The 23,841-nt window shown below is 52.5% G+C and overlaps 1 protein-coding gene across 3 annotated transcripts; it reads left to right on the top strand.

Moving 5' to 3' along the window:
• Positions 1 to 1,089: 1,089 nt before the first annotated feature.
• LOC116838103 (ectonucleoside triphosphate diphosphohydrolase 8-like) lies at positions 1,090 to 23,462 on the top strand. Of its 3 annotated transcripts, none has more exons than XM_032803102.2 (10): positions 1,090 to 1,190; positions 9,066 to 9,191; positions 9,823 to 9,940; positions 10,818 to 10,968; positions 11,695 to 11,854; positions 12,471 to 12,701; positions 14,655 to 14,921; positions 17,178 to 17,288; positions 18,973 to 19,110; positions 21,177 to 23,462. In XM_032803102.2, exons 2-10 carry the CDS (start codon positions 9,078 to 9,080, stop codon positions 21,387 to 21,389), a joined length of 1,503 nt encoding a protein of 500 aa, XP_032658993.1. In that variant the 5' UTR covers positions 1,090 to 1,190; positions 9,066 to 9,077; the 3' UTR covers positions 21,390 to 23,462. The 3 variants fall into 3 exon arrangements, with proteins under 3 accessions (XP_032658993.1, XP_032658992.1, XP_074916632.1); XM_032803101.2 differs by lacking the exon at positions 1,090 to 1,190 and adding an exon at positions 1,214 to 1,577; XM_075060531.1 differs by lacking the exon at positions 1,090 to 1,190 and adding an exon at positions 1,991 to 2,011.
• Positions 23,463 to 23,841: the final 379 nt, after the last annotated feature.

The following is a 23,841-nucleotide window of genomic DNA, read 5'->3' as shown; positions in this document are numbered from 1 at the left end:
GGTGGTTTCCCTGACGTGCTTTGCAGTAGGCACTCTGCAGCTCCTTTACCTTAACCCTGCTGGCACTGCACCGTGTCCCGGTCAAGCCCCTGGTATTGCACTGACTTTGATATCTGGCCGTAGGTATCATAATTTCTACGGCTGGAGCGCAGCTGTGCCTGCACAGCTTCCTCACCCCAAACACTGATGAGATCCTGCAGCTCGGCAGTGCTCCATGATGGGCTCGTTTGGGGCGTGGAGGCATGGTCACTGACTGATTGATTGATTGATTGATTGACTCCACGCCGTCGCTGAGCAAACAGGAAGGCGGATCTTTTTAAAATTCCCGGGGCATTTAAAGGGTGGGTCACCTGAGCCCAGGGCAGTGGAGTGTGAAATGATGACCAGAGAGGCTGAAAAGGTATGCTGGGATACCTCCTAATACCCTGGAGGCCAATTACAGTGCTGGTGAGTGTCCACACCTGATGACCAGTGCTGCATCACCAGCGTGGATTCGCTACACCACCGTAGCAGACCAGGAGTACAGCCAGTGCTGCAGACAGGGAGTTGCAGCGCTGGCTGAGCTTTGTAAGTGTGGACACCGAGTAAGTTGCGGCGCTGTAACCCCCTCACCAGCGCTGCAACTTGCAAGTGTAGCCAAGGCCTAACAGACGTTTTGGAGCATGAGCTTTCGTGGGTGAAATTTCCGCTACATGCATCTGACGAAGTGGGTATTCACTCACGAAAGCTCATGCTCCAAAATGTCTGTTAGTCTATAAGGTGCCACAGGACTCTTTGCTGCTTTTAATGTAGAGAAGCTAACTTTACCTTAGCTTAACATACAGGTGGGTTTTTTGTTTTTTTTTTGGATTTTTTTTTTTTTGGCCTGTAGGTCTCTTGCATTACAGCCAAACTTATTTGTAATATAAATCTATTACAATACATCAAATACTTAAACTATAAGAAAGACAGAAGCAAGCAGGTTAGTGCTATAGGCTGCCAGCTCCAGCTGCATCTGCACTAGCAGAGTTTGAGAGCTATGCTGCTGTAGCTAGGAGCCTGGCCCAGCTTCCCAGTGTGGACGAGACCTGTGTGTCTGCAGGAGAATTTCTCTGACTCTGTCCTGGGGGGGCGAACAACTTGTCCCCATTTAACCCAGACTGCGCTTCTCTCTTTGGCACTAAGAAGGGTCCATTTACAGTTGGACAGTGGTAAGGCAAAGAGCGAGAGAGGGGATGGGAAGGAGGAAAGCAGCAGAGAACTTGGCAGCGTAAAGAAAAACCCCTGGCGCTGAATCTCAGAGCCCGAGCCACCTGAGTGGCCCTTACCAGAGACGTTTGGGCTGGGCCGGGAGGCTGGAAACCCGGGCGGGGAGGGTCTTGGCAGCGGCTTTGCTTTCGCTTTGCTTCTGCGGAGCAGGAAGCAGCAGCCGAGCAGAGCGGGGTCAGCGAGGCGCCAGCGCTCGCTCCTCGGCTACATCTGCAAAGCCGCAGCCGCTGCCTTGGGGCAGGGCCGCCTGACAGCGTGGGGCTCCTGCGGGCTGCAGGGGCTGCGGGCTCCGCAGCAGGAGGCAGCTGCCCTGGACTCCCGCGCGGCAGGTAACGAGAGAGCCCGGCCGCTGCCCTGGCTCGCGGGCTGCTCCGAGTCCCCTTTGCTGTCACGGTCGGTGCCGGGGGGCGCGAGTCCTGCCCGTTCCCCGCGCTCCCCAGCGGAGTGGCGGGAGGAGCCCGGGGGAGTTGGGCACGTGGCTCCCTGCGGCTCCTGCCGGCCTGGATCCGTCCCAAGGGCCCCTCGCCCTGTGTCCTGGCTGCACAGGCAGCAGCGGCTCCCGAGCAGGGGCGAGCACCCTGCAGTAGGCAGCTCTGCGGGGGCCTGGCTCAGCCCTGGAGGCAGACACTGTAATATCCCCGCGGGAGTGTTGTCAGCCATCCCTCTTGTTATCCCTGTAAATGCCCAATCTTGCATTGTCCTGGTCTGTATTGTGGTAGCACCTAGGAGCCCCAGTCATGGACCAGGACCTCCAGTTTGCCAGGTACTCTACAAGGAGGCAGCCTCTGCCCTACAATCTAAGTAAATTGGCCTTGTTGATTTTCTGTGGCAGGGAGTTCCACAGTCTAGCTGTGCACTGTGTGAAATAGTATTTACTTCTATTTGTTTTGAATTTGCCACCTTTTAACCTAGCCTATATTACATGTAAAATTCAAGACTTGATCTCTGTTAGATCATCTCATCTCTCTCCCTGGGGCCAGTTCAGGGCTGTTCCTATAATTCACCATTTAGGGGGTTTGGGAGTCTGACGAGGGCCTGTCTCTGCCTCATCCTCTTCCCTGCAGAAACCACATGGACTCCACCGGGTGTGCGCTCAGTGAAACTTTATTTCGATTCCCCTTCACCAATATCACCACAGTCCTCCGGGCTCCTGCGTGTTTACACTCTGCAGAGCTTTAGGACCTCTCAGCAGGATGTGACAGGAACAGAGATCTCCCTACTGAGGCCTCTGCATGGCTAGACTTCGCTAGCCCTGTTCCTCCTTCTCTTCCCTGCACGACCTTCCTTCCTGTGCCTTTTTTATGAGCCCAGGGCTCATGGAGCCAGTTGAGTTCTTACCCTCCCAGCCCAGCAGCCTGACTGGATCAATACCCCAGTCAGTTTCTCCTCCTGCACTAGTTCCCCTCTCAGTGACCAGAGAGCAGGCTAACCTCTGAACTCCCTGCACTGTCACAGGGGGCATCATTAGCGCTGAAGGAACCTCTCAGGCATTACCTTTCCTGGGCTTTACTCAGGGTGTGAAGAGAAGAAAAACCATGTAATGTGAACTGGGTGAAGTGAAAGAGAAGCTGCATCACTGCATGTTTCCTACAGCGTAACCTTACTGTGCCACATTCTCACCACATCCTACCTCCCATCTAACGTCCAGCCTCTATAGCCTCTAGTGCCAGCGAGAGTCCAGAGCACATGGCAGAGGATGCTGTTGTTGCACTTTGGTTGTGGCACAGGCAGTACAGCCCATTGGGCACCCCAAGGCCCATCAATGCCCAGCTCACGCAAGGGTTAGCCAGCTCTAGAGATCCCTAGAATAACCTGCCCTTTCCCTCCTCTGGACTGGCTCCCTTATGGCTATATTCTCAATGGCCCAGTTAGTTTCTCTGCACAGCATCTCATTTCCTGCTGGGGAGGTGAGCAGGATGGGAGGAGGGGGAGGAGCACGTGGAGACTCTCTGCCCTGTGCCTACGCTGCCTCTGTCTGCCAGCTGTGGGGAGTCAGTTTTGGGAAGTGAATTTGGACATGCCGAACAAGCTTCGCACCCGGACCATGCTCAGACACATCACGGAGAGCTGCCATTCCCAGTAAGGCCTGGCCTTGGGGTGGGGGACCAGGGAGGTTGCCCTAGGGTGCCAACAGCTGGAGCAACATTTGGCCAGGTTGTTTTTTGTTTTTTCCCTCCTTGGGTGGTAAAAGGTCTAGGGCTGGTCCTGTTCCCACGTTCGTCAGCTGCCCAGCACCTCAGCAGAGCATGGGCCAAGCTTAGCCCACGTGTCAGTGGGCACCATTCCCATTGACTTCAGCCTCCACTTAACTCTCCTGACCGTGGCTGGGAACTCCTCTTCAGTACCCTGTGCAATGCCACCAGGGTGCTCCCCTGGGCTTTGGGTCAGGCTAACAGAAACTGCTGGCTTGTGGTTGGTATGTGCTTTCCTCTGCTGCCCTTGATACAATCCCTCTGCCAGGCTCCACACTTTGTGCGGGCTAGTGAAAAAGAGACTTCTCCCGATATTTCCTGCTCAGTTTTAACTGCGGGAGCCCAGGGGTCTGGCCAGAGGGGAGAGCATTACAGTGTTTTAGAGCCTGCTGTAGGGCTTTCTAATGCTGACAGCTACTGGTGAACTGGGTTTGGTGTCTGCCTGAGTGCGATCAACATTCCCCCAAAGTCTGGGGGCTGTCTGGCTATTTATTTGGATTGTGCTAGTGCTAGGAGGGCCCAGTCCAGATCAGGGCTGTGTTGTATCAGGCACTATACAAACACAGAGGAAGACTTAGATGTAAGACCTGTAATTCTTACACCCTACAAAGGCAATCAACACACAGACGTGGGAGAGAGGGATTCAGTCAGATTGTGGACCCAAGATTTTGGCCAAGGTCCATTTTTGAAATCCATTTACTATCTCGTTTGTGAGGCCTTTGAAGAAGGGATCTTATATGATTGCTCTTTCCAAGCACAAGAGAAATTGGCCTCAGACGGTATTATGTTCAAGGCAAACACACAGAGAAGTTAAATAAGAACATCAAATACTCTTGCTTGAGGGTTGTAGCATAGCACTACTTTTATTCTTAGAATCCAAAGCGATAACTTATAGAAACCAAAACCAGAGAGAGATGAAGCAGGCTGCTCCCTAAGGCAGAGAGGCACAACTCACCCCATCTTGTTCCAGCTTGCTCTTTTCAGACTGATTCTGATCGCATGCTTCCCCACAGAGCCCCCTACCTGCAAGCAGAACCAGGAACCCCAAAACACATGCCACTTTTGTGCCTTGTCTGCACTTACAGTGGCATGTAGGGTACAGGCACTACATGCATAGCTGTATGCTGCCATGAATCATTGAATATCAGGATTGGAAGGGACCTCAGGAGGTCATCTAGTCCAGCCCCCTGCTCAAAGCAGGACATATTCCCCAGACAGATTTTTGTCCCAGATCCCTAAATGGCCCCCTCAAGGATTGAGCTCACAACCCTGGGTTTAGCAGGCCAATGCTCAAACTGCTGAACTATTACCCCCCTCCCTCCAGCAGGGTGCATCCACACTTGTCACTGCAGTGTGTAGCCACATGAAGAGCAGGGGGCGGCAGTAAGAAAAAGCTGCTAAAAGTAGCTGCATAGACATGGGAGGCACAGCTTGGGCATGTATAACCGGGTAGGGTACCTGCCATGGGGGATCAGGCATTAGGGAGCTCTACTCTTCTCACCTAAGCTGTACCTCACTGTCTACACTCATATTTATACCTGTGCTAGCTTGGCACACAGCTGTCCTCTACATGCTGCCATAAGTGTAGACGTACCCTTAGGCTGTGGCTCTGCTTGGAGCTGGAGTGTGATTCCCAGCTCGAACAGACATGCTTGTGCTAGCTCCCATTGAGCTGATGCCCTAAAAATAGCCACAGTAGCACTCACTCAGCCCCGGTGGGAATGTCCTCGGGTCGGCTAGCCTGTGCTCCTGCTCACTGCTGCCCATGCCACCACAGCTACAATACTAGTGATTAGCAGAAGCTTTTTGACAATATAGTTCTGTGTTGAAGAATGGGCGAGTCATCAAAACCCACCGTTTTCATGGGGAAGGGCGGGTTGTGATAAAATTCTCAACTCAAAAGTTTTTCAGCAAAAAGTTTTGAAACTGTAGATGTTTCATTTTGAGATTTGTCAAAATGAAGAATTCCGGTTTTCCTATTCAAGATGCCTTTTGGCTTTGTAGTTTACGCTAAAAAAGGGTCAAACCAAAATGAAATTTTTTACATTGTTGAAACAAAATGGTTTTATTGGCCTGAACTGAAATTGTTTTCAGATTTTCAGGTCACACAAACATTCAAGGTTTTGATTTTTCATCCTGATTCAGAATGCAAAAATATTTCTTACTCCTGAACATTTTTGCAGGACAGGAGAACCATTCCCTATCCAGTATTAGATGGGTAGCCGTGTTAGTCTGGATCTGTAAAAGCAGCAATGAGTCCTGTGGCACCTTATAGACTAACAGATGTATTGGAAGATGAGCTTTCGTGGGTGAATACCCACTTCTTCGGATGCATGTAGTGGAAATTTCAGGGCAAGAATAAATATGCAGACAAGAATCAGGCTAGAAATAATGAGGTTAGTTCAATCAGGGAGGACGGGTCCTCTTCTAGCAATTGAGATGTGAACACCAAGGAGGAAAAACTGCTTTTGTAGTTGCTAGAGCATTCAGACAGCTTTGTTTAATCCTGAGCGGATGGTGTCAAATTTGCAGATGAACTGAAGCTCAGCAGTTTCTCTTTGAAGTCTGGTCCTGAAGTTTTTTTCCTGCAGGATGGCTACCTTTTAAATCTGCTATTGTGTGTCCGGGGGATTGAAGTGTCTCCTATCAGGTTTTTATATATTGGCCATTCCTAATATCTGATTTGTGTCCATTTATCCTTTTACGGGAGACTGTCCAGTTTGGCCGATGTACATAGCAGAGGGGCATTGCTGGCATATGATGGTGTATATTACATTTGGTGGAACGTGCAAGTGAATGAACCGGTGATGGTGGGCTGATCTGGTTAGGTCCTGTGATCGGTGTCGCTGGTGTAGATATGTGGGCAGAGCTGGCATCGAAGTTTGTTGCATGGATTGGTTCCCGAGTTAGAGTTACTATGATGTGGTGTGTAGTTACCGGTGAGAATATGCTTCAGGTTGGCGAGTTGTCTGTGGGCGAGGGCTGGCCTGCCACCCAAAGCCTGTGAAAGTGAGGGATCATTGTCCAGGATGGGTTATCCAGTTCTCATGAAGCTGTACCTACCCCCGGGCAGTTATAGCTCAGGGAGATGACGTTGTTGTTTGTTGGATTGAATTGAAATGGGGGGAATTGGAAGCATTTTGGAAATCCTGTGTGCATGTGTGTTGCTTGCTGACCTGTCTTGATGGACTGCTCTTCCCATGCTACACCACTGAAAAGAACAGACCTCTCAGCTGATGTGCAGCAGCGAGAAGACAGGGGCATTAGAAAACAAATGGCAAGAACACGGCCAATCTCTTCTGAAATGTTTTCATTTTCTTTTGGATTCAGATAATGAATATTCCCTTCATGCATCAGGAATTGCTTGTTTCCCTCTTTTTCCTTCTCAATCACATTCCTCTCCCTGCTTAACCCTTCCCTGCTCTTTACCTTGTTGGCACGGGGCTGTGTGACCAGTCTGGCAGAGAGAACAGAAAGACCAGAGTGGGTTGACCAGTGATGAAATTACTGGAACACAAGATCTCAAAAGAAAATCCCACCACCTGTCTACTCCTTAGGGAATTCTGTGCCAAAAAATTCAATATTCTGTGTCAAAAAAATTCAATATGCTGTGCACAATATTTTAAAATTTTGCAAAATTCTGCCTATTTGTCAAAAGAACTTTATAATCATACCATTTTCAGTTATTTGTTGACAAGTAATTTGAAATAAATTACCAAAATAATTGAAAATGATGTGATTATATTGTTATTGTGTTTCCATGTTATTTTGACAATTAAAATATGCAGAACTTTTTAGAATTTTACATTTTAAAATTTTTCGGTGCAGAATTCCCTCAAGCGTACCAGGGTTCTGTGTGGCGCAGTCTGATTGTGGACAGCTGAGTGGGGGGTCTGGGTGCAGGGGGGAATCTGGGGCACAGGGGCTTGGTGCAGGATTCTGGGTGCGGGGTGAATGGGACTCTGCAACGAGGGGCAAGGTGAAGGTGGTTAGGGCTCAGTGTGGGGACGGAGTGGGGCTGGGTGGGAGTCAAGGTGTAGCTGGTTGGGGCTTGGTGAGGTGGGGGTCTGGGTATGGAGGGGCTCCTCATGCAGGAGGCTCGGCTCGGCGTGGTGGGGGTTTGGGGAGCTCGGTGGGGGTTGGTTCCGAGTGGATGGAGGGGTCACTGTACAAGGAGCTGCTTCCCTTCTCCACTCAGCCCCCATGCATCTGGACCCCGCTGCACCAAACCCTTCCGCTGAGACTCTACCCAATCCCAGAACCCCCACCCCCACCCCAGGTGCAGAGCTTCCTGCAGCCAGGGGAAGTTTCTGGGGCTTGATCTGACCCAGCCCTGTCTGCTCAGGGCAAGGAAGTGGGAGGGGGGACTCTGTCTCCGTCCTCTTCCCCTGCCTCCCCACCTGTGACTAAGGTCCGTGAGTTGCCGGGGCATCCCCAGACCCTCCTCCAGCCAGTGATTTACTTCTCCCCCTGGCTGCCTGAATATTTGCATATGAGCTGTGGAGATGCCTGGAGGGGTGAGTGAACACTGGTGCAGCTTCTCCTTCCCCACAGAAACCATTTTCTGCAAGGAAGCAAAGCGGGGGGAGGGGGGTAGCACAGAATTTCCCTAGGAGTAACCTGTCCAAAGACTATTCACAAGAAATAATTGGCTTGAAACAGTGCCATACGGCATAGCTGAGCTTTCTGGTCTCACGCACCCAGACAACACCTGGCACCCCTTAATGCGAGAGCACAGAACTAAGCTCCAGGTTCACCTTTTCCCTCTGAGGCCTGGAATGTTTAACCTCTGAATCCATTTGTAAAATGAGGGTTCTTCTCTCCGTACTGCATGTGTGTGTGTCTTAAGTTATGAAAGATGTAAAGTGCTATCTTTGCATGCATGTCATTACACTCCCAAGCCTCTTTATTTTTCTGTATTAAATATATTTTAAACAAAAATCAAACCTGTCCCCATCCCATAGCCCTAGATCCAATGTATGTGCCCTGTCTCCCACCAGACCCAAACAGCTCTACTAGTCTAGAAAGGGGAGGCGAATGTGGGGAGGGGCAAGGAATGGAAAGTGAATCTAGAAATGGTGCAGGATCTTGCACTTCAGCTTTGGGTTACAGTCTGGATGACTGTCTGCTAACTAGGAGAGCAGAACCTGCCATGGGGTCAGAGGTGATGGAGTTGGACAATGGGGGTGGCATTTTGATTGGCTGTTCTCCTCAAGTCGTTATGCCAAGGGCCTACCGCAACTTGAGCTGTGCTCTGCATGGTGTGGCATAGAGCAGAAGTAGCAGTCACCAGCAGTTCAGCCTCTCTGGGCTGGGCCAGGCCTGCATATTGTTATTTGGTCTTATGGGAGCTCTTTCCTCTCTGAGCCTCCTCTGCTCCTCCCTGCACCAAACCCACCACCAGGGTCATCTTGTTTGCTGTACCATCAGGATGTACAATTGCTCAAATAATGTATGCTTGTGGAGCTGGGAACAGACTCACTGCAGCGGTGACAGGCTCAATGGGACGTGTTAGTCACCCACCGCCCTTGTCCTGAACTATCTTTAAGAGTAAACCCAGGAACTGGCTGGAAAGCAGGAAGATGGGATGTGTTTGTCTTGACACAGCTTCTGCTTTGCTCACAGATTGGCGCAGAAATGTTAGGGCAGGATGTCAGGTGCCTTCTTGTAGTGGCTGCAGCTTCAGGAATAGCTACCCTCATCCTCATCCTTGTTCAAGTGAAGGACGTTTATCTGCCTGCAAGAACCAAGGTAGAGTACATTGCCTGCAATGACTGATACAGAAACCTCCACAAGCTGTGTGGCTTTGATAGCCTGTTAGAAATAGTGTCACATCCTTTTCCATGTCCCCAGACCTGCTGTGTGTCTTCCTGTCTGTTAATGGTTCTGCTGTGTAACTAAACTAGTTTCTCTTAACTTTTATTTCTACTTTCTCTTTTCCGATCTCATGAGTATCTTGTATGTTTCCTCTCCTCTGTCCTCCTTTCCAGGGTTTCATGTTCCTTCCCTGTTGTCTCTTTCATTCTTGCTTTTCTAAGACTGTTGCAAAACTACCACTTCCTGATATCCCAGCCCCCGATAGCCGTGAACAGGCCCACAGATTTGAGCCATTCCACGTGTGTCTCCAACTCCTGAGAGCTCTGTGAATGTCACTGCAGGGGTGTGAGACTTGCTGTTTCGCACCTCACTTTCCTTTCCACCTTGGAACTTTATCTAGCTGCAAAACCCAAGGGATAGAAACAAAGGCCTGGTTAAAGCCAGGCTGGAAGGTCAAGCCTGAAAGTGCAATTCTTTGTATGCAAGAGTTGAGAACACATACAGCAGCCCTTGTGCAGCAGTGAGCGCTCTGTGATGCCATCTTCCCTCCTGGCTCCCCCTTCAGTATGGGATGGTGTTTGACGCCGGCTCCTCGCACACGGCTCTCTACATCTACCAGTGGCCAGCAGATAAAGAGAATGGCACCGGCATCGTCAGCCAGGCTGAGGCCTGCACCGTGCAAGGTCAGTCAGATGTTTCTCTCTCACCCTTATGCCCTCCACTTGGTTGTGTCCATGTGCCAACAAATGTGTGTGAAATGCTTCTGTCAGGGGCAAAGGTTGCTGTGCTATTTACTGCCCTGCACTTGCATTACCCCTCAGGCCTAACACCACCTCCTTCTGCCTGGATCTCTGTTCCAGGGATAGCAGCTAGGCCTCATTCATCTCTGGTGGGACTCCACAGAAATCAGTGGAGTTGCACCAGGCATGAGTTTGGCCTTAGCCATTAAAGGTGCAGCAGAAGCGAATATATTACAGGTGGAGTTTGGTCCTTTAGCTACCTGCAATATAGTGCAGTGGACCCCAGGGAGCAAAGGTGGAAACTGAACTGTCCACCACATCTCTGTGCCATGCAAAGACCTACAAATCCAAAATGGGAGAAGTGAGTGTGACCGTCCCCCATCCCTAGACTGCTATCTGGAAAGCAGGGGTGACACCCAGCTGTACTGTAAAATGCAGTGAGCCTGGGGAATGAGAGGTCCCCAACGCAGCCCCAGGCCTGGACACCACGACCTTTGTCTGCATTCAAGCTCTGTGTTGTGGTAACGGGCAGACCCAGGATGCATGGGTGTCCTATGGCCCAGCCACCAGGCAGGAGCAGCCTCTCCCACAGTGCTCTGCTGCAGGAGTGTCATTTGCTGTGGGGCAAGGAGGGCAGATCCCCCTAGACCTTGGTTGGCCCTCTGCAGACTTTTCCTACATCTATATGCTCCTCTTCCCTGCATGCTGATGCCAGCAAACAACTGACCCTCACTCTGGGCTCTCCAGCCCCAGGTGCCAGCAGCATTGCCAGTCCGTGTCTCAGGTGAGCTCAGGCTATCACTGGGATGCTTTATTCCAGGACCTGGGATCTCCAGTTACGCTGACAACCCTGCTAATGCTGGAGCCAGCCTGAGGGCCTGTCTGGACAAGGCCATGACGATCATCCCTGCAGAGCAACAGAGAGAAACGCCCACCTACCTGGGCGCTACTGCAGGCATGCGGCTGCTGAGGTACTGGGAGTGACTGCGAGGAGGGCAGCTCCACACAGGGAAAAGCCGGTTCCCACCACACACAGGCCTGTTCTCTAGTGACCGCAGCACTGGCCTCTGGTGGGGCTGAAATGATGAGGCAGTGATAGCTTGGTGGTGAAGCCTCCGGTTCATCATAGGCACAAATCCTGCAGGGCTGACTTGGCCCTTCCTCCCTCCCAGGTTAACCATTTCAGTCACCTGCCATTCGCTGGAGGAGTCTTTGGGGACAGACCTCAAATCCATGCTCTGCACAGGTAGTAACATTTTCCATGTGCCTCTGTCACACTCATGCAGCTTGTGCACCTACTGCTTTCCCTCCACTCCAGAGTGGGCTGCATATCAATGGTGCATGTGTGCACTGCTAAACTCCCGGGGGGTGTGGGGGGTGTTGCAGGACCAGTCGGTCTAGGTAAGGCTCTTACCATCGGGGCACCATGGCAATGTGAGGAGATACATTGAAAATGTCAACTGCAAGTGCCAGAAACTTGTAATTAAGCATTAACTACATTCCTCTTCTGTTACTGGCTGACTTGATGGAGTGTCAGGAGCAGGGGGCCCTTTTCTCACCCACTTCGGCACCTCCAGGGAAGATGCTCGTTTTCAGGTTTAATACCACTCTGGAAGGGATTAGATTAGGCAGTCACTGTGCATGCTGCACCATATCTGTCAGGGACCCAGTGGAACCTCTCCTCTCCTCATGTGCAGGGAGCGGAACAGCACAAAAGCCGACCTGGTCTTTGCAGAGGTCTCCAAGACCATCAAGCAGTACCCTGTAGATTTCCGTGGTGCTCGGATCCTCTCTGGGAATGAGGAAGGATCCTTTGGCTGGATCACAATCAACTACCTGCTGGAGACGCTCATCAGGGTCAGTGCATGGGCAGAGGGGGAAGGGAAGGGAGTGACCTTGGCTGGCCGGGCTGCTCCTTTTCTATGGAAAATGGATCAGACTAGGAGCCAACATGGCAGGTTGTCTCAGCCCAGCTCATTTCCCAGACATGCTCCCTTCTCTGGCTTTTTCCGTCTTGGCTTCATCTGGGAATTCCCACACCACATGAAAATCCAGGGCTCTGGAAGCTGGATTTTGAGTCCCTGACACCCCTGACATAGGACCAAACCCCTCACAAGAGGAGCTGGTGTTTCTTTACTTAGTAGGGTGCTGGTGTCTCCCTGTCAGCTGCAGGCAGCAGCACTTCCATGGCGGGAGGGATTTGGGGAGACCGTGGCCCATGCCAGGCCTCAGCTTTTGGATGAGACAGATGTCTAGTTAAGTGGTGGAAAAGACACCCCCTGAGTGGCAGCTTGTCTCCTAGGCCCCACATCCCTGTGCAAGTGTTGTGGACACTGATTAACAGACATGCTTCCTTGCTCAGCTTGTGATGCTGCTTTCCTGTGGAGATGGGCACTCCATCCCCTGACCCTCCAGTGACACGGTTCTTAACTCTAGGCACCAGCAGTGAACAGATTCCATGTGGTGGGGGCAGTTCTCTTTCACAGGGATGTGGATACACCCTGAGACAGCTGCAGTTGTGGGAGCGCTGGATCTTGGAGGAGCCTCGACCCAGATAACCTTTCACCCTGGTTGTGCCATTGAGGACAACAGCACCGAAGTCCTCTTCCGGCTGTATGGGACCAACTACTCCGTTTATACCCACAGCTACCTCTGCTACGGAGAAAACCAAGCCTTGAAGAAGTTAATTGCATCCCTCAGAGAGGTAGTCTCCTGACTCTGCCCATTCCCTCTTCACCAGGCCAGGGACTCACTGAGTCTGGTAGCACAAGCACAAGTGTAGTGGGATGTGCACATGGCCCTATGGAGCGATTGCACCATTGGCTGCAAAAGGCAAAGCTAGTAATAACTTGGCACTTCATATAATGAGATTTGTACCTGTCAACTACTTACCCCTATTGCTCCCCGTGGGGGAAGTGTTAACCCTGTGCTGCACAAGAGAAAGAGAGAGGGCAACACCTTAAAATATTACCTCTGATGTTGGGTACCCGCTGGAGGTGTCTCTGACCTGGTTTTCAGAGCCAACTGGCACCTGCAGCTCCCACTGACTAGAACTGGGGATGCCAAGCACCTCTGAAAAGCTGGCCTGAGGTATCTCAGGTTGGGCAACAAAGATAGTGGCTGTGTGCCAGTAGCTGCTGTAAGAGGCTCATCCTACGCTCCAGGAGGAGTCTGTGGCCCAGGTGGCATCAGAGCTTGAGTTCTTGTGGTGCTTAACTCCCCTGGCTGTAGGCAGGGATGTGTGTGCAGCACAGAGCTTTACCCAGCTCCGTGAATACCAGTAGCATAGCAGGCTCTGCATGGCCCTGTGCCATTTAACTTCCACGGCAGATCTATGGGCCTCCTTGTGCAGGGAGCTGTGATCTGACTGCGCAGAGGCGAGTTGCAGGGAGACTAGATGCCCTTTCAGTCTATCAGTGGGTTTCTGGTAGCAGGGCACTGGTGCTGGGGCACGTGCATGTGACCCAAGGCCCTCTGTCGGGGCTTTGGCTCTGCACCTGAGACAGCTGACCACAGCTCACATGATAGCTTGGAGGCAGTGTTTCCTAGAAGAGGGAGCCTGCTCAGTTGGGACAGACAGCAGTGTCAAGGAGGGACGGAGCAGGAGCTCTTGGCAATAAGCAGGCAAAAGGTTTGGCAGAAGATTCCTGGAAGCACAGGGTTAGCAGCCTAAACAGGGAGAGGCGGCCGATGGAAGGTGCGGCAGAGTTTGTGAGAGACACGGCTCGCTGAGGTGACGCTGAAATTCTGCTGCTGGTGAGGGACCTAGCCCATAAGCTGTCCCTTGGTTTGCTGGCTCCAGTTCCTGTTACAGGTTGAGTGAAAGAATGAGAAGTGCTGGGCAAAATGTCTGAGTGTGCAGAGTGCTTTTGTAAAGATGAATCAGTGCCTGCCCTTGGCTTTTGGCTCTTCCCTACGTGTGCTCTCCCCTTTAAAACAAGCTGATCTAGCACACGGTGACCTGACAGGAAAGATAAACCCAGCGTGAGATTGTCCATTCAGCTGTACACGTGCAAACCACAGGAGGATCCATGGCAAAACTAGCGCCCTTCCTGCCTTAGGATCTCCATTGAGGAAGCCCTGGATGGTCCTGAATCTCTGTGGTCGTCCGTAGAGTATAATGTGAATCTTGTCTTGATCTTTCGTTACATGGGAGTGAATGTCTCCCAAAGGAGCGAAGCCAGTGGGGTGGAGGACCGTGAGCCAGTGGGGGCGCAAGGGGAGGAATGCAGAGCACTGCCGCTGAGGGGTTGGTCCTAGTCCAGCCCCCGTTCTGCTGATTGTACACAAGCGCTATCAGCCTGCAGGAGCAGAGCAGCTGGGGCTGGTCAGACCCTTCCTGATTTTTTTTCCCTTCCCCATCCTACAGTTTGATTCCTGCAGCCGGGTAAGGAGGGAAAGGATATCACTGCTTGGAATGGGCCAGAGTGGGAAGGGAATGTTTCCCTCTGAGAGATTAGCAGGTTCCTCAGCAGGATTCTGAAGAATATCCAGTGTGCATAGGGATGGGCAGCATCTTTGGGCTGCCCTCTGCTTTCTCCGCTGTGGGATGTTCCAGACTACTCGGCTGGCTTGTGTGTGTGTGTGAAGTGGTGAGGATGGGGGTTTGGCTGCTATCCCTAGCCTGAGAGCTGCTAACGGGTTCCCCTCTCTCTAGGAGAACCTCACCTCTCAGCAGATCTCCCACCCGTGCTACCCCAAGGGATACGAGGAGAACGTCACTGCCGCTGCCCTGTATGACAGTCCCTGCGTCCCGGCACCAGCTGCACATGACCCCAGCCAGATCCTCACGGTGCGGGGGACAGGAGCCCCCGCGGAGTGCAGGAGTGCCATCCAGAAACTCTTCAACTTCACAGCCTGTGGGGCCAACAGGACGTGCGGGTTCAACGGGGTCTACCAGCCCCCGGGGCATGGGCAGTTCTTTGTAAGGAAGCCTTCCCTTCTCTTCTAGCGGGCTACCACACTGGTGGGATCTGGGTTCTGAGGGATCTCATGCTGGCTGAGGGTCCCTGTGCCTCAGGCAGCGGGGGGGTGCTGTGGGGGGAAATTCCCATTGGCACTAATGCGAGTGAAGGTCTGAAAGCCAGGACCAGCCCAGTGCACAGAACCAGCGGCTGCTATGTCTCTTGTGACATTTCCTTCCAGCATATGGCATCTTGGTGATCTCGGGCTGGGATACATGGGGCAGGGCATGGGACGAGTTACAATTTGTAACTGTCTGTAAACATGGGAAAGTGAAGTGGATGTGTTGTCTACATGGGCAAGTTGCAAACATTCAACTCTAAATCAACGTGGGTAAAGCAGTGCCCAAACCTGTGTGGGTTCTTAGAGCACGTCTACATGGCAATACCAGGGGTGACTGCAGCACAGGTGGCCATAGCTGTGCTAGTTTTATCAGCGTTAGAGCGACTACAAATAGCAGTGTAATGAGGCCACACAGGCTTCACAAGCGCACCAGGGACTCGGGGTTTGTCCTGCTAGCCTGCGCTGGACCCCCGCTGCTGTGTCTACCCTGCTTGTTTTAGCCATGCTAGTGTGGGTGAAGCTAATGCAGGTAAATCTGCCTGAGATCACACTCCTCAGCTTGCAGGGTAGACATCCCTCAGTTCAAACCAGGCTACTTTTCGGTTTCACCTACGTTGATTAGGAATTGGTGAAAGCGAAACCAAAATAAATGTCTCTCGAACTGCAATCTGAGCATCCACTGACCTAATTCTGTTTAAATTCTCACTGTACATTAAATTCACACAATGTCCCCATCCAGACGAGGCCTTAAGAAAGGAGGCGGCTCCCAGCTCTGCAGCACCGGCATCACCCAGCCATGCTGTGGGTATGTGAATAGGCAGGTCACATGGACCTTCCTGTCCTCACACCTCAGTTCTGAGCTACAGCACCCGGCTTCTAATCCAGTGTCCCTCTTGCCTGGAGACAGACTTCCAGATGCTGGTGGTGCTCGTGTGGCTTCCACCAAAGGGATGTGGGACAATATCCCTCTGTCCCCATAGCATGAATGTTGGAAAATGCAGAGCCGGCTCTACTGTTTTTGCTGCCCCAAGCAGCGCGCCGAATTGCCGCCGTGGATGGCGGGGGCAGTCTGTGTGTCATTAGGGCGGCACGCGTGTTTCCGCAGCGGCAGCAATTTGGCGGCAGCAAGACAGAAGCTGCGCTGCTGCGGACAGCTAAACATAGAAGCTGCCGCCGAATTGCCGCCGCGGCAGAAACGCGCGTGCCGCCCTAAGGGCACACGAACTGCTCCCACCATCCGCGATGGCAATTCGGCACGCTGCTTTGGGACAAAAAAACACAGACTGCCACCCCTTGCAGATTGCCGCCCTAAGGACCTGCTTGGAATGCTGGTGCCTGGAGCCGGCCCTGGAAAGATGGGCTCCACTATCCCATACCACGCCAATCCCAAACCTCCCCAACCTGCATTTCATACCTAGGGAGAAGTTCCTGAATGTCTGTGCCCAGGATCTGGGCGGCTTGGTGCCTCAGTCCATGCTGTCTCTCAGGGACAGTCATGCTTTCCTGAACTCCCCTTTCCCCCAGTTCCTGTTATTTCCCCGCTCCCAGGCCAGTGCAGAGACTTTGGAGGTGTTGGACTGACATATGCCCATGTCTTCTCTTGCCCATCTATGCACCCATCAGACTATATTCCAGTGCTATCTCTGTCTGGTGCAAGCTGCATCTCATGAATGTAACCCTTCTTATCTACAGCTCTCTGTGCTGGGAAAACTAGTGGGGTTCCCTGGGCTCAGTTCGTTGAACTCACGAGACACTAGGAAGCTTGGGCTGTCCTCTCTGCCCCATAGGCCTTGGTGGTAATACTGCCCTGTGAGCATGTGCCCTGGGAAGTCATGCGTCCAGCCATGGGCAGTGGCTCAGTGAGTGTGTTCAGATCCCTAGCTAGTTCGGTCCCTGCTGTGAATGGAGAGCCCTCACGCCCATTGCTCTGCTTCAGGCACTGTTCACTGGCACTAATTTCATGTCCAGAGGAGTGTGGGAGAATCCGCCCCACACCCTGCTTCCTTTCTGTGGCTGCAGTCTTTCGGTTAGGGGAGATGGAAGCTGATTTATGGAGCCTGCAGTGAGGAGTTGGGGTGGCTGAGGCCATTGGCCTGCAGAGAGCGTGTCACTGAGGAGGGCTGGCTGCTTGGCTAACCTGCTTTTTTGTTGTAAGGCCTTTTCCGGATTTTATTCTGTCTTCCACTTTCTGAACCTGACCAGTGGGCATCCCTTGAGTGACGTCAGTGCCACCATCGAGCACTTCTGTGCTAAGGACTGGAAGGAGGTGAGACCCCTGGTTAGCAGCCGCCGGTGCTGTCATGTAATGCCTGAATCTGGAAGCCGGGGGAAACTGGAGAACACAAGGGTATCATTAGCAGGCTGGGATTCTCCTTCTCTTGGGATCTTCTTGTGGGGGAGCCTTGGCTTGGGCAGAAAGATGGGGGACAAATCATTAGCTTTTGGGATCTAAATTCTTCTGAGACTTCTCCCCCCTGGGTTTTCTGGAGTTCACCTGGCTCGTTGTGTGTCAGTGGTCTGCAAAGGATTTCCCCATGGGGTGTGTAACTGCCCCTGCTGCAGTGCTGAATTATTTCTCCATCTCCAAGCGGTGATGCATCTTGCTAGGTTCCCAACCCCAGTTCCTGTCACTGCCTTGTGCACTATCTGGCTGAGGGGTAAATTCCGCCATGATCAGATCTGCTGATGTGTGGGCAGCAAACTGAGAGGAAAGATGGAGCAGTGGGAGCAGCAGAGAGCCAGGAAAGAGGGAATTGCAAAGCCCTATCTATAGCAGGGAGACAAAACAGCCCAAGACAACAGAGCCGGAGCCAGCAGTGGCTGTGCTGGCCTAGTAAAAGGAGTCACTTTCCATCTTGGCTGTGTCCTGTAGCCTAGTTACTTGTGTGAGGGACCCAGGGCCATGCCATAGGGAAGCTGTGGCAGCAGGACTGGGAGGGGAGGCCCCTCTGTGCGGCTCTGTGTTCTGAAGGGATCAGAGCTCCTGCACCAGAGCCATGTCTCTTGGTGACTGGAAGCAGCGAGGATAAACATGCTGTAGGAGAGACCTCCCCTGGAGAAACCCTGTGGCCTGCTGCTCCTTCTCACGCAAAACCTGGGTGACAGATTCTTCCCCCTGCCCTCTCAGGATAGAGACTTGGCTGGGCCCAACGTCCTGAGGGTCCCAGTTATCCCAGTGGCAGAGCAGAGGGTCATTCCAGTGAGTGAGTGCAGGATAGAGCAGTGAGGGGAGTGGGGCTGCATGCCTAGGGTTCAGTGACAGGGTGTAGAGACTTCGCTGCCCTCTTGACGTCCCCAGCTTGGGTCTGGCCCAGGTTGGTGGTAACTGGAATCTAAAGCACAGTGGGTGCCTCTGCCACGTGCCTGGCTTGGAGCTGAAATATCAGGTCTGTGAGTGGGGCCAGTGGGGTAAGAGAGCCTCTCTGACCTGTGGCTCGCTAATTTGTCTTTGACTACTGCGGTAAATATGCCCAATGGCTTGTGATGGGATGTTAGATGGGATGGGATCTGAGTTACTACAGAGAATTCTTTCCTGAGTGTCTGGCTGGTGAGTCTTGCCCACGTGCTCAGGGTTTAGCTGATTGCCATATTTGGGGTCAGGAAAGAATTTTCCTCCAGGGCAGATTGGCAGAAGTCCTGGGTTTTTTTTTTTTTTTTTTGCCTTCCTCTGCAGCATGGGGCACAGGTCATTTGCTGAAAGATTCTCTGCATCTTGAAGTCTTTAAACCATGATTTGAGGACTTCAGTGTCTCAGACAAAGGTTTGATACAGGAGTGGGTGGGTGAGATTCTGTGGCCCGCGTTGTGCAGGTCAGACTAGATGATCATAATGGTCCCTTCTGACCTTAAAGTCTATGATTCTTTCCCAAAGTAAAGTTACCAATGGGCTAACTGGGCATCACTACATGGGAACAGCAGGTTTGCACTGACCCTGGCCCCCCGTGTCCCTAGGTGCAAATGGTGGATCCTGGCATGAACAAGACCCGCCTGCAGGATTACTGCGCTGCCAGCACCTACATTCTCACCCTCCTGCTGCAAGGCTACAAGTTTGACAACCAGACATGGAGCAACATCCATTTCCACCGGCAGGTAGGACATCTCCCTGGCAAGGTCTGTTGCGCAGCCTGGGTCATGCCCCCTGGAGCAGGTCTGTCCCCAGCCTGCCTTACCACTGTGGGCTCCTGAGGGAAATCTGGTCTATCAGTGCCCAGCTGAGGGGAAATGGAGATAAAGGGCCTGTGCAGTCTTTACCCTGCTCCCCCTAGCCCAGCATGGGCACTGGAATAGCTCTCCACTTCTTCCCTCTCACTGGGGTAATGCAACCTGCTGGGGTTCTTGGCATTGGAATCACTGGTGCCATCCAGTGGCTGCCCAGCTACATTGCACAATCCAAATTATACAATTGTGCCAGTCTGGAAAAAAGTTGCATTTTATGTCTTTCTCTCTCTCCCCATAGCCAAAGAATTAGGAACTGAAAAGGCATTTAAGTTGCTCTGCCTGCCCCTATTCTCCTGCAGCCACTGCAGGTCTGTTCCCTTACCTGGGAGTCTTATTTGTGCAGTGTGGTGCAGTAGCCCACAAGGCTTGTCCCTCCATTACACTGGCTCTCACATAAATCCAGCCATGTGGCAGGTGAGCCTGACACATGAGGTATGAGAGGCAGTCAGATCGCAGGAATCCAAGCCCCCCAGTCTGGATTGTAAACCCTGCAGATGGTACGTGCTCTGCATGTCAGTAACCCAGCCCTGAGAGAGTGCAGAAAAAGGGCCTTAAATATGTCCTCCTTCAGGACAGCAACGGCTGTCATGGTAAATGGAGTCACTGTGAGATGGGTCCTAATAAGGGTTGGAGTAGCTGGTTCCCATGCAGCTGGACACGCTCAGTCTAACCCAGGCCCCTGTATCCTCTGTAGTTCTGTGGGCCTAAGCATTGCTGCAGCAGCATCACTGCATTCTATGCAGATCATCGACTAGGATGTGATTTGTGTGTGCTGGAGGACGGGACAGATTATCCCCTCACTGCTGACTGCCAGGTTCTTGTTCCTTCCCTTGATACATCTGATGCTGGCCACTGCCACAGACAGGGTACTGGACCATATGGATGTTGGCTCTGAGCCAGTTTGGCAACTCCTATGTTCTGTTCTGAGGCAGCTCAGTGGAGACTGTATGAATGAAATCTGAAAATCAATAAACCATTCCCGTCACTCTGGGTTTGCTGAGATTCCATTCAATTTTCCTGATGCTGTCTCCAGCCCCCTGATTTTGCACTCACATGGCAGCACTGCATTTGAAGCTGTCAGGCTGGGTGGGAGGTTTTGGCACATGGCCAGGGGGCAGCTGAGGGTTTTGGTACCTGGAAAGGCATGGCAGGGTTTGGTGTTGTGGGAGAAACACATTAGCTGTCTGCTTCTTGAAATGCTCCCTGATGAAACTGGTGATGTTTAACTTGCCACCTTTAAGTTTCAGAATTAACAGTTCCTTGAGATGAATGAGGCAGGTCATGGCTCTCTGCTTTCATCTTGAGCTGTCTGCAGGCTCACAGCCAGCACCACTTACACGCTTCTCATTTTCTTCCCAACTGTGGGGGCTACAATGCCCTTTAGTTGTTAAAGTTGCAAATTTAAATTCTAGAGCACAATTTCACAGCAATGGAGGATGGGGGCAGGTTCTGTGGCTGTGGGAGGGCTCTGGGGTGGGTTCTGGTGCCAGGAGAAGACTCCAAGCCAGAGCTCAGGGACCAGGCGAGAGCTCCAGGCCCAGGTGTAGACTCTGGGGCAGGTTCTGGGGCTGGATGAGAGCTCCGGGGCCGAGTGTGGGCTCTGGAGCGGGTTCTGGGGCAGGGCGAGGGCTCCAGGGCTGGGTGAGGGTTCTAGGGCTGGGTGTGGGCTCTGGAGTGGGTTCTGGGGCCAGGCGAGGACTCCAGGGCGGGCTCCAGGGCTGTGCGAGGATTCCAGGGCTGGGTGTGGGTTCTGGGGCCAAGCGAGGGCTCCGGGGTGGGTTCTGTGGCTGTTGAACAGCAGAATGACTACGTAAGAACAAGTGCATTCGGTGTTGCTGTAAATCACTGAAGAAGGCTCTGATTCAGCTCCTTCCCTGCCCAGCACTGAGTGCCCACCCCTTGTGAGTCCATAAAACTTCTCTGCTCTCTCCTCTCAGGTGGCTGCTGTGGATGTGGGCTGGAGCCTGGGCTACATGCTGAACCTCACCAACACGATCCCCTTGGAGGCTCCCAACCGAGTGAAGGGGCAGCGGCCTGACCTGTGGGCAGCGGCTGTGGTCACCACCTGCCTCACGCTGGCCATGATCCTCTGGACAGGCCTGGCTCTGTGCTATCAGTGGTCCTTTGCCACCTATGAGACTATGCTGTAGCTGGCCAGTGCTCCTCGGGCTGGGGCACTGCTGCCATCAGGAGCCACACATGGCTTTCCCAGGACATCACGCAGTCCTGTATTTAGAGACGTTCGTGGCCTTGCAACCCAGTGCCCCTACTTGCTGTTGGAGGCAGGGTCTGGGAGAGAAACCCCTCCTCAGGGAGGGTGGGAATGTTGGGTTCGAGGGACAAATGCCACCTGTTGGCAAATTGGTGACACTTGTCAGTCAAATCTCAGCCCTGTGAGCTGTGGTGGCTTCCTGCTCTCCCCCCAACCTCGCTTTCCAGTCAGCAAGGCCTGTTGTGCAAACAAAGGCAGTCCTAAGGAGATGCTGTTGCGTCCTGCAGAGCCCAGTTTGGGGCATGTGTGTGTGGCCCAAATGGTTTGTGGGAGAGGAGCTTAGTCTGTAGTGAGTGTCCAGGCAGTGGGTGGTGGCAATGGAAGGGGTGGAGAGGCTGGTTTACAGGGTTTAGGGAAGGGTGGTTTTGAGTGTCCTGTCTGAGCTGGAGGTTACAGGGTGGCTTGGGAATACGGCAGAGAGGGGGAGTGGTGTGGGCAGGGGCCATGGCTTACTGGATTTGGGGTGCAGGGGGAAGCTGGAAGGGTGCTGGGGTTGGGACTGGTGAGGCAGGAAGTATTGGCTAGAGTGCCAGGAGACTCCAGGGCCAGCTGGAGCAAAGCGGAGTCTCCTCCTGGTCCAGTGAGCACCAGCCAACGTATTTGGAAGTGCCTGGATGCAGGGGAGCTGCAGCAGCTCTGCAGAGGCAGGGACTTGCCCTTTGGCTGTCACCAATGAGGGGCTGGTTGTGGCACACAGGAGTGTCGGTTACAGACTGGGTGTTCGGGCCAGGCTCCAGACACTGCCCTGGCTCAGGGTTACAAAAGGTTAATATCGCAGGGGTCAGATTCTTTTTACCCTGGCTTATACATGTGTAAGGGAGAGAGAGGAGAGGCAGGCACAGGTGCCACATGGGAAAGCCACCCTGGCATGTGAGGCTGCAAGTTGTGGACTGCTGTACAAAGAACTCAATTTCCCATCAAACCCAGTCAGACTGGGTGGCTCTTCCCAAGCTGATAATTGTGCCACCTTGTCACTGCTCCCAGCCTACATGTGACAGGCCCTGTTAAAGTGAGTGCCCAGCCCAGCTCCCTCTCGGGATAAGTGAGTGCCCAAGCAGCATGACACTAGTTAATTACCTGGACCTTATAAAGGGTTATGGGGGCTCAGGCAGGTGAGAGAGAATTCCTCAGGGCAGCAGGCTAGGAATCTACCCCTGGTGGCCTGTCCTAGGGAACAGAGGTGCTGGGGAGAGGAACTGTCCCCAGAATGCAGAGAGAGAGAAGGAGAGGGCTTCTGGGGAGGAGTGGGGACTGGTGAGGAAGGCCAGCAGGAAAGGAAGCCAAGAATAGGGTTTCCAGTTTGGATGGACATGTTCTTGGAGGTTTCATCACATGTCATAATCTTTAATTACCATTGAATTGTGAATTCCTGGACACAACAATCCTGGAGGGTTGACAGCCTGAACCAAGCAAGAGTGTTCCTGGTGTGAAAGGCTACAAAACTGAAGGGGTATGAATGCCTTGTCTTCATGGAAGGACTTCACCAGGTAGCGGTAGGCTCCCCAACTGAGAGGAATTATATGCTGCTCTGAGGAAACCAGGGGCATTGTGGTTTAACCTCTGTGTGGCCCTTGACCCAAGGACCGAGGCCCTTCCTGGGCTGATGACAAGTGGCCCTGACTCCAGAGAAGGGCTCTGAATCATGAGGGGCTCACTAGTCAGGGACCTGGACATAAGTGGAAGTGTTGGAGTAAAGTTAACGCAGCCTCTTCCTGCTCCTTAGGATACTGGATGGAGGCCTATTTGGGTAATGGTTTGCCTTTGGGTTAGATAAACTAGACCCCTGAAGAGACACTGCTCACTATACATCTATCTCTTTAGACTTATTGAAAGTACATTGGGGAAACTGAGGTAGAGATGTAATTATGGTTCTGCACAAGTTTGAGGGCCTCCAGTACATACTTCCAAATAACTCCCTAAACATGCTTGTAAATAAAATGAAAATCCTGCACTTGCCAGTTCTTTCTGGGTCCCCCCAACACATTCACAAGAACAAACTCTGAGGGGATGGACATTCCAGCACAGGGGCTGCAGCCCCACTGAGGACTGAGGCAGCCAGAGATGCAGTGTTCTAAAGCCCTGGCAATTCCAGGCATTTGCATGTGGAGTTGAACCTCTGAACAATGCAGTGGAGGTAGCTTGTAAACATCTGTGCCAACTGGACTAAGTAGATCTGTGTCAGTGACTGCCTTGTAGTTAAATGTAACAGCCCAATTAGATGATTATTTGAGGGAGCTGGAGCATTGACTCCAGCCCCCTGCCTCACTAGCAGGACCAAGTACTGATTTTGCTCTAGATCCCTAAGTGGCCCCCTCAAGGTTTGAGCTCAT

Source organism: Chelonoidis abingdonii, chromosome 24 (genome assembly GCF_003597395.2).
Source record: "Chelonoidis abingdonii isolate Lonesome George chromosome 24, CheloAbing_2.0, whole genome shotgun sequence".
Taxonomy (NCBI): domain Eukaryota; kingdom Metazoa; phylum Chordata; order Testudines; family Testudinidae; genus Chelonoidis; species Chelonoidis abingdonii.
The sequence above is the reverse complement of the archived record's forward strand: the minus strand, read 5'-3'. Positions and strand labels throughout refer to the sequence as shown.

What these genes read in the sequence shown, in the direction of transcription:
- LOC116838103 (XM_032803102.2), top strand. Translation starts at nt 9,078, where the DNA reads ATGTTAGGGCAGGATGTCAGGTGCCTTCTTGTAGTGGCTGCAGCTTCA. An exon ending in CGGGGCATGGGCAGTTCTTT is followed by an intron (nt 14,922 to 17,177) that starts GTAAGGAAGCCT and finishes TTTTGTTGTAAG; the next exon opens with GCCTTTTCCGGATTTTATTC. An exon ending in GTGCTAAGGACTGGAAGGAG is followed by an intron (nt 17,289 to 18,972) that starts GTGAGACCCCTG and finishes CCGTGTCCCTAG; the next exon opens with GTGCAAATGGTGGATCCTGG.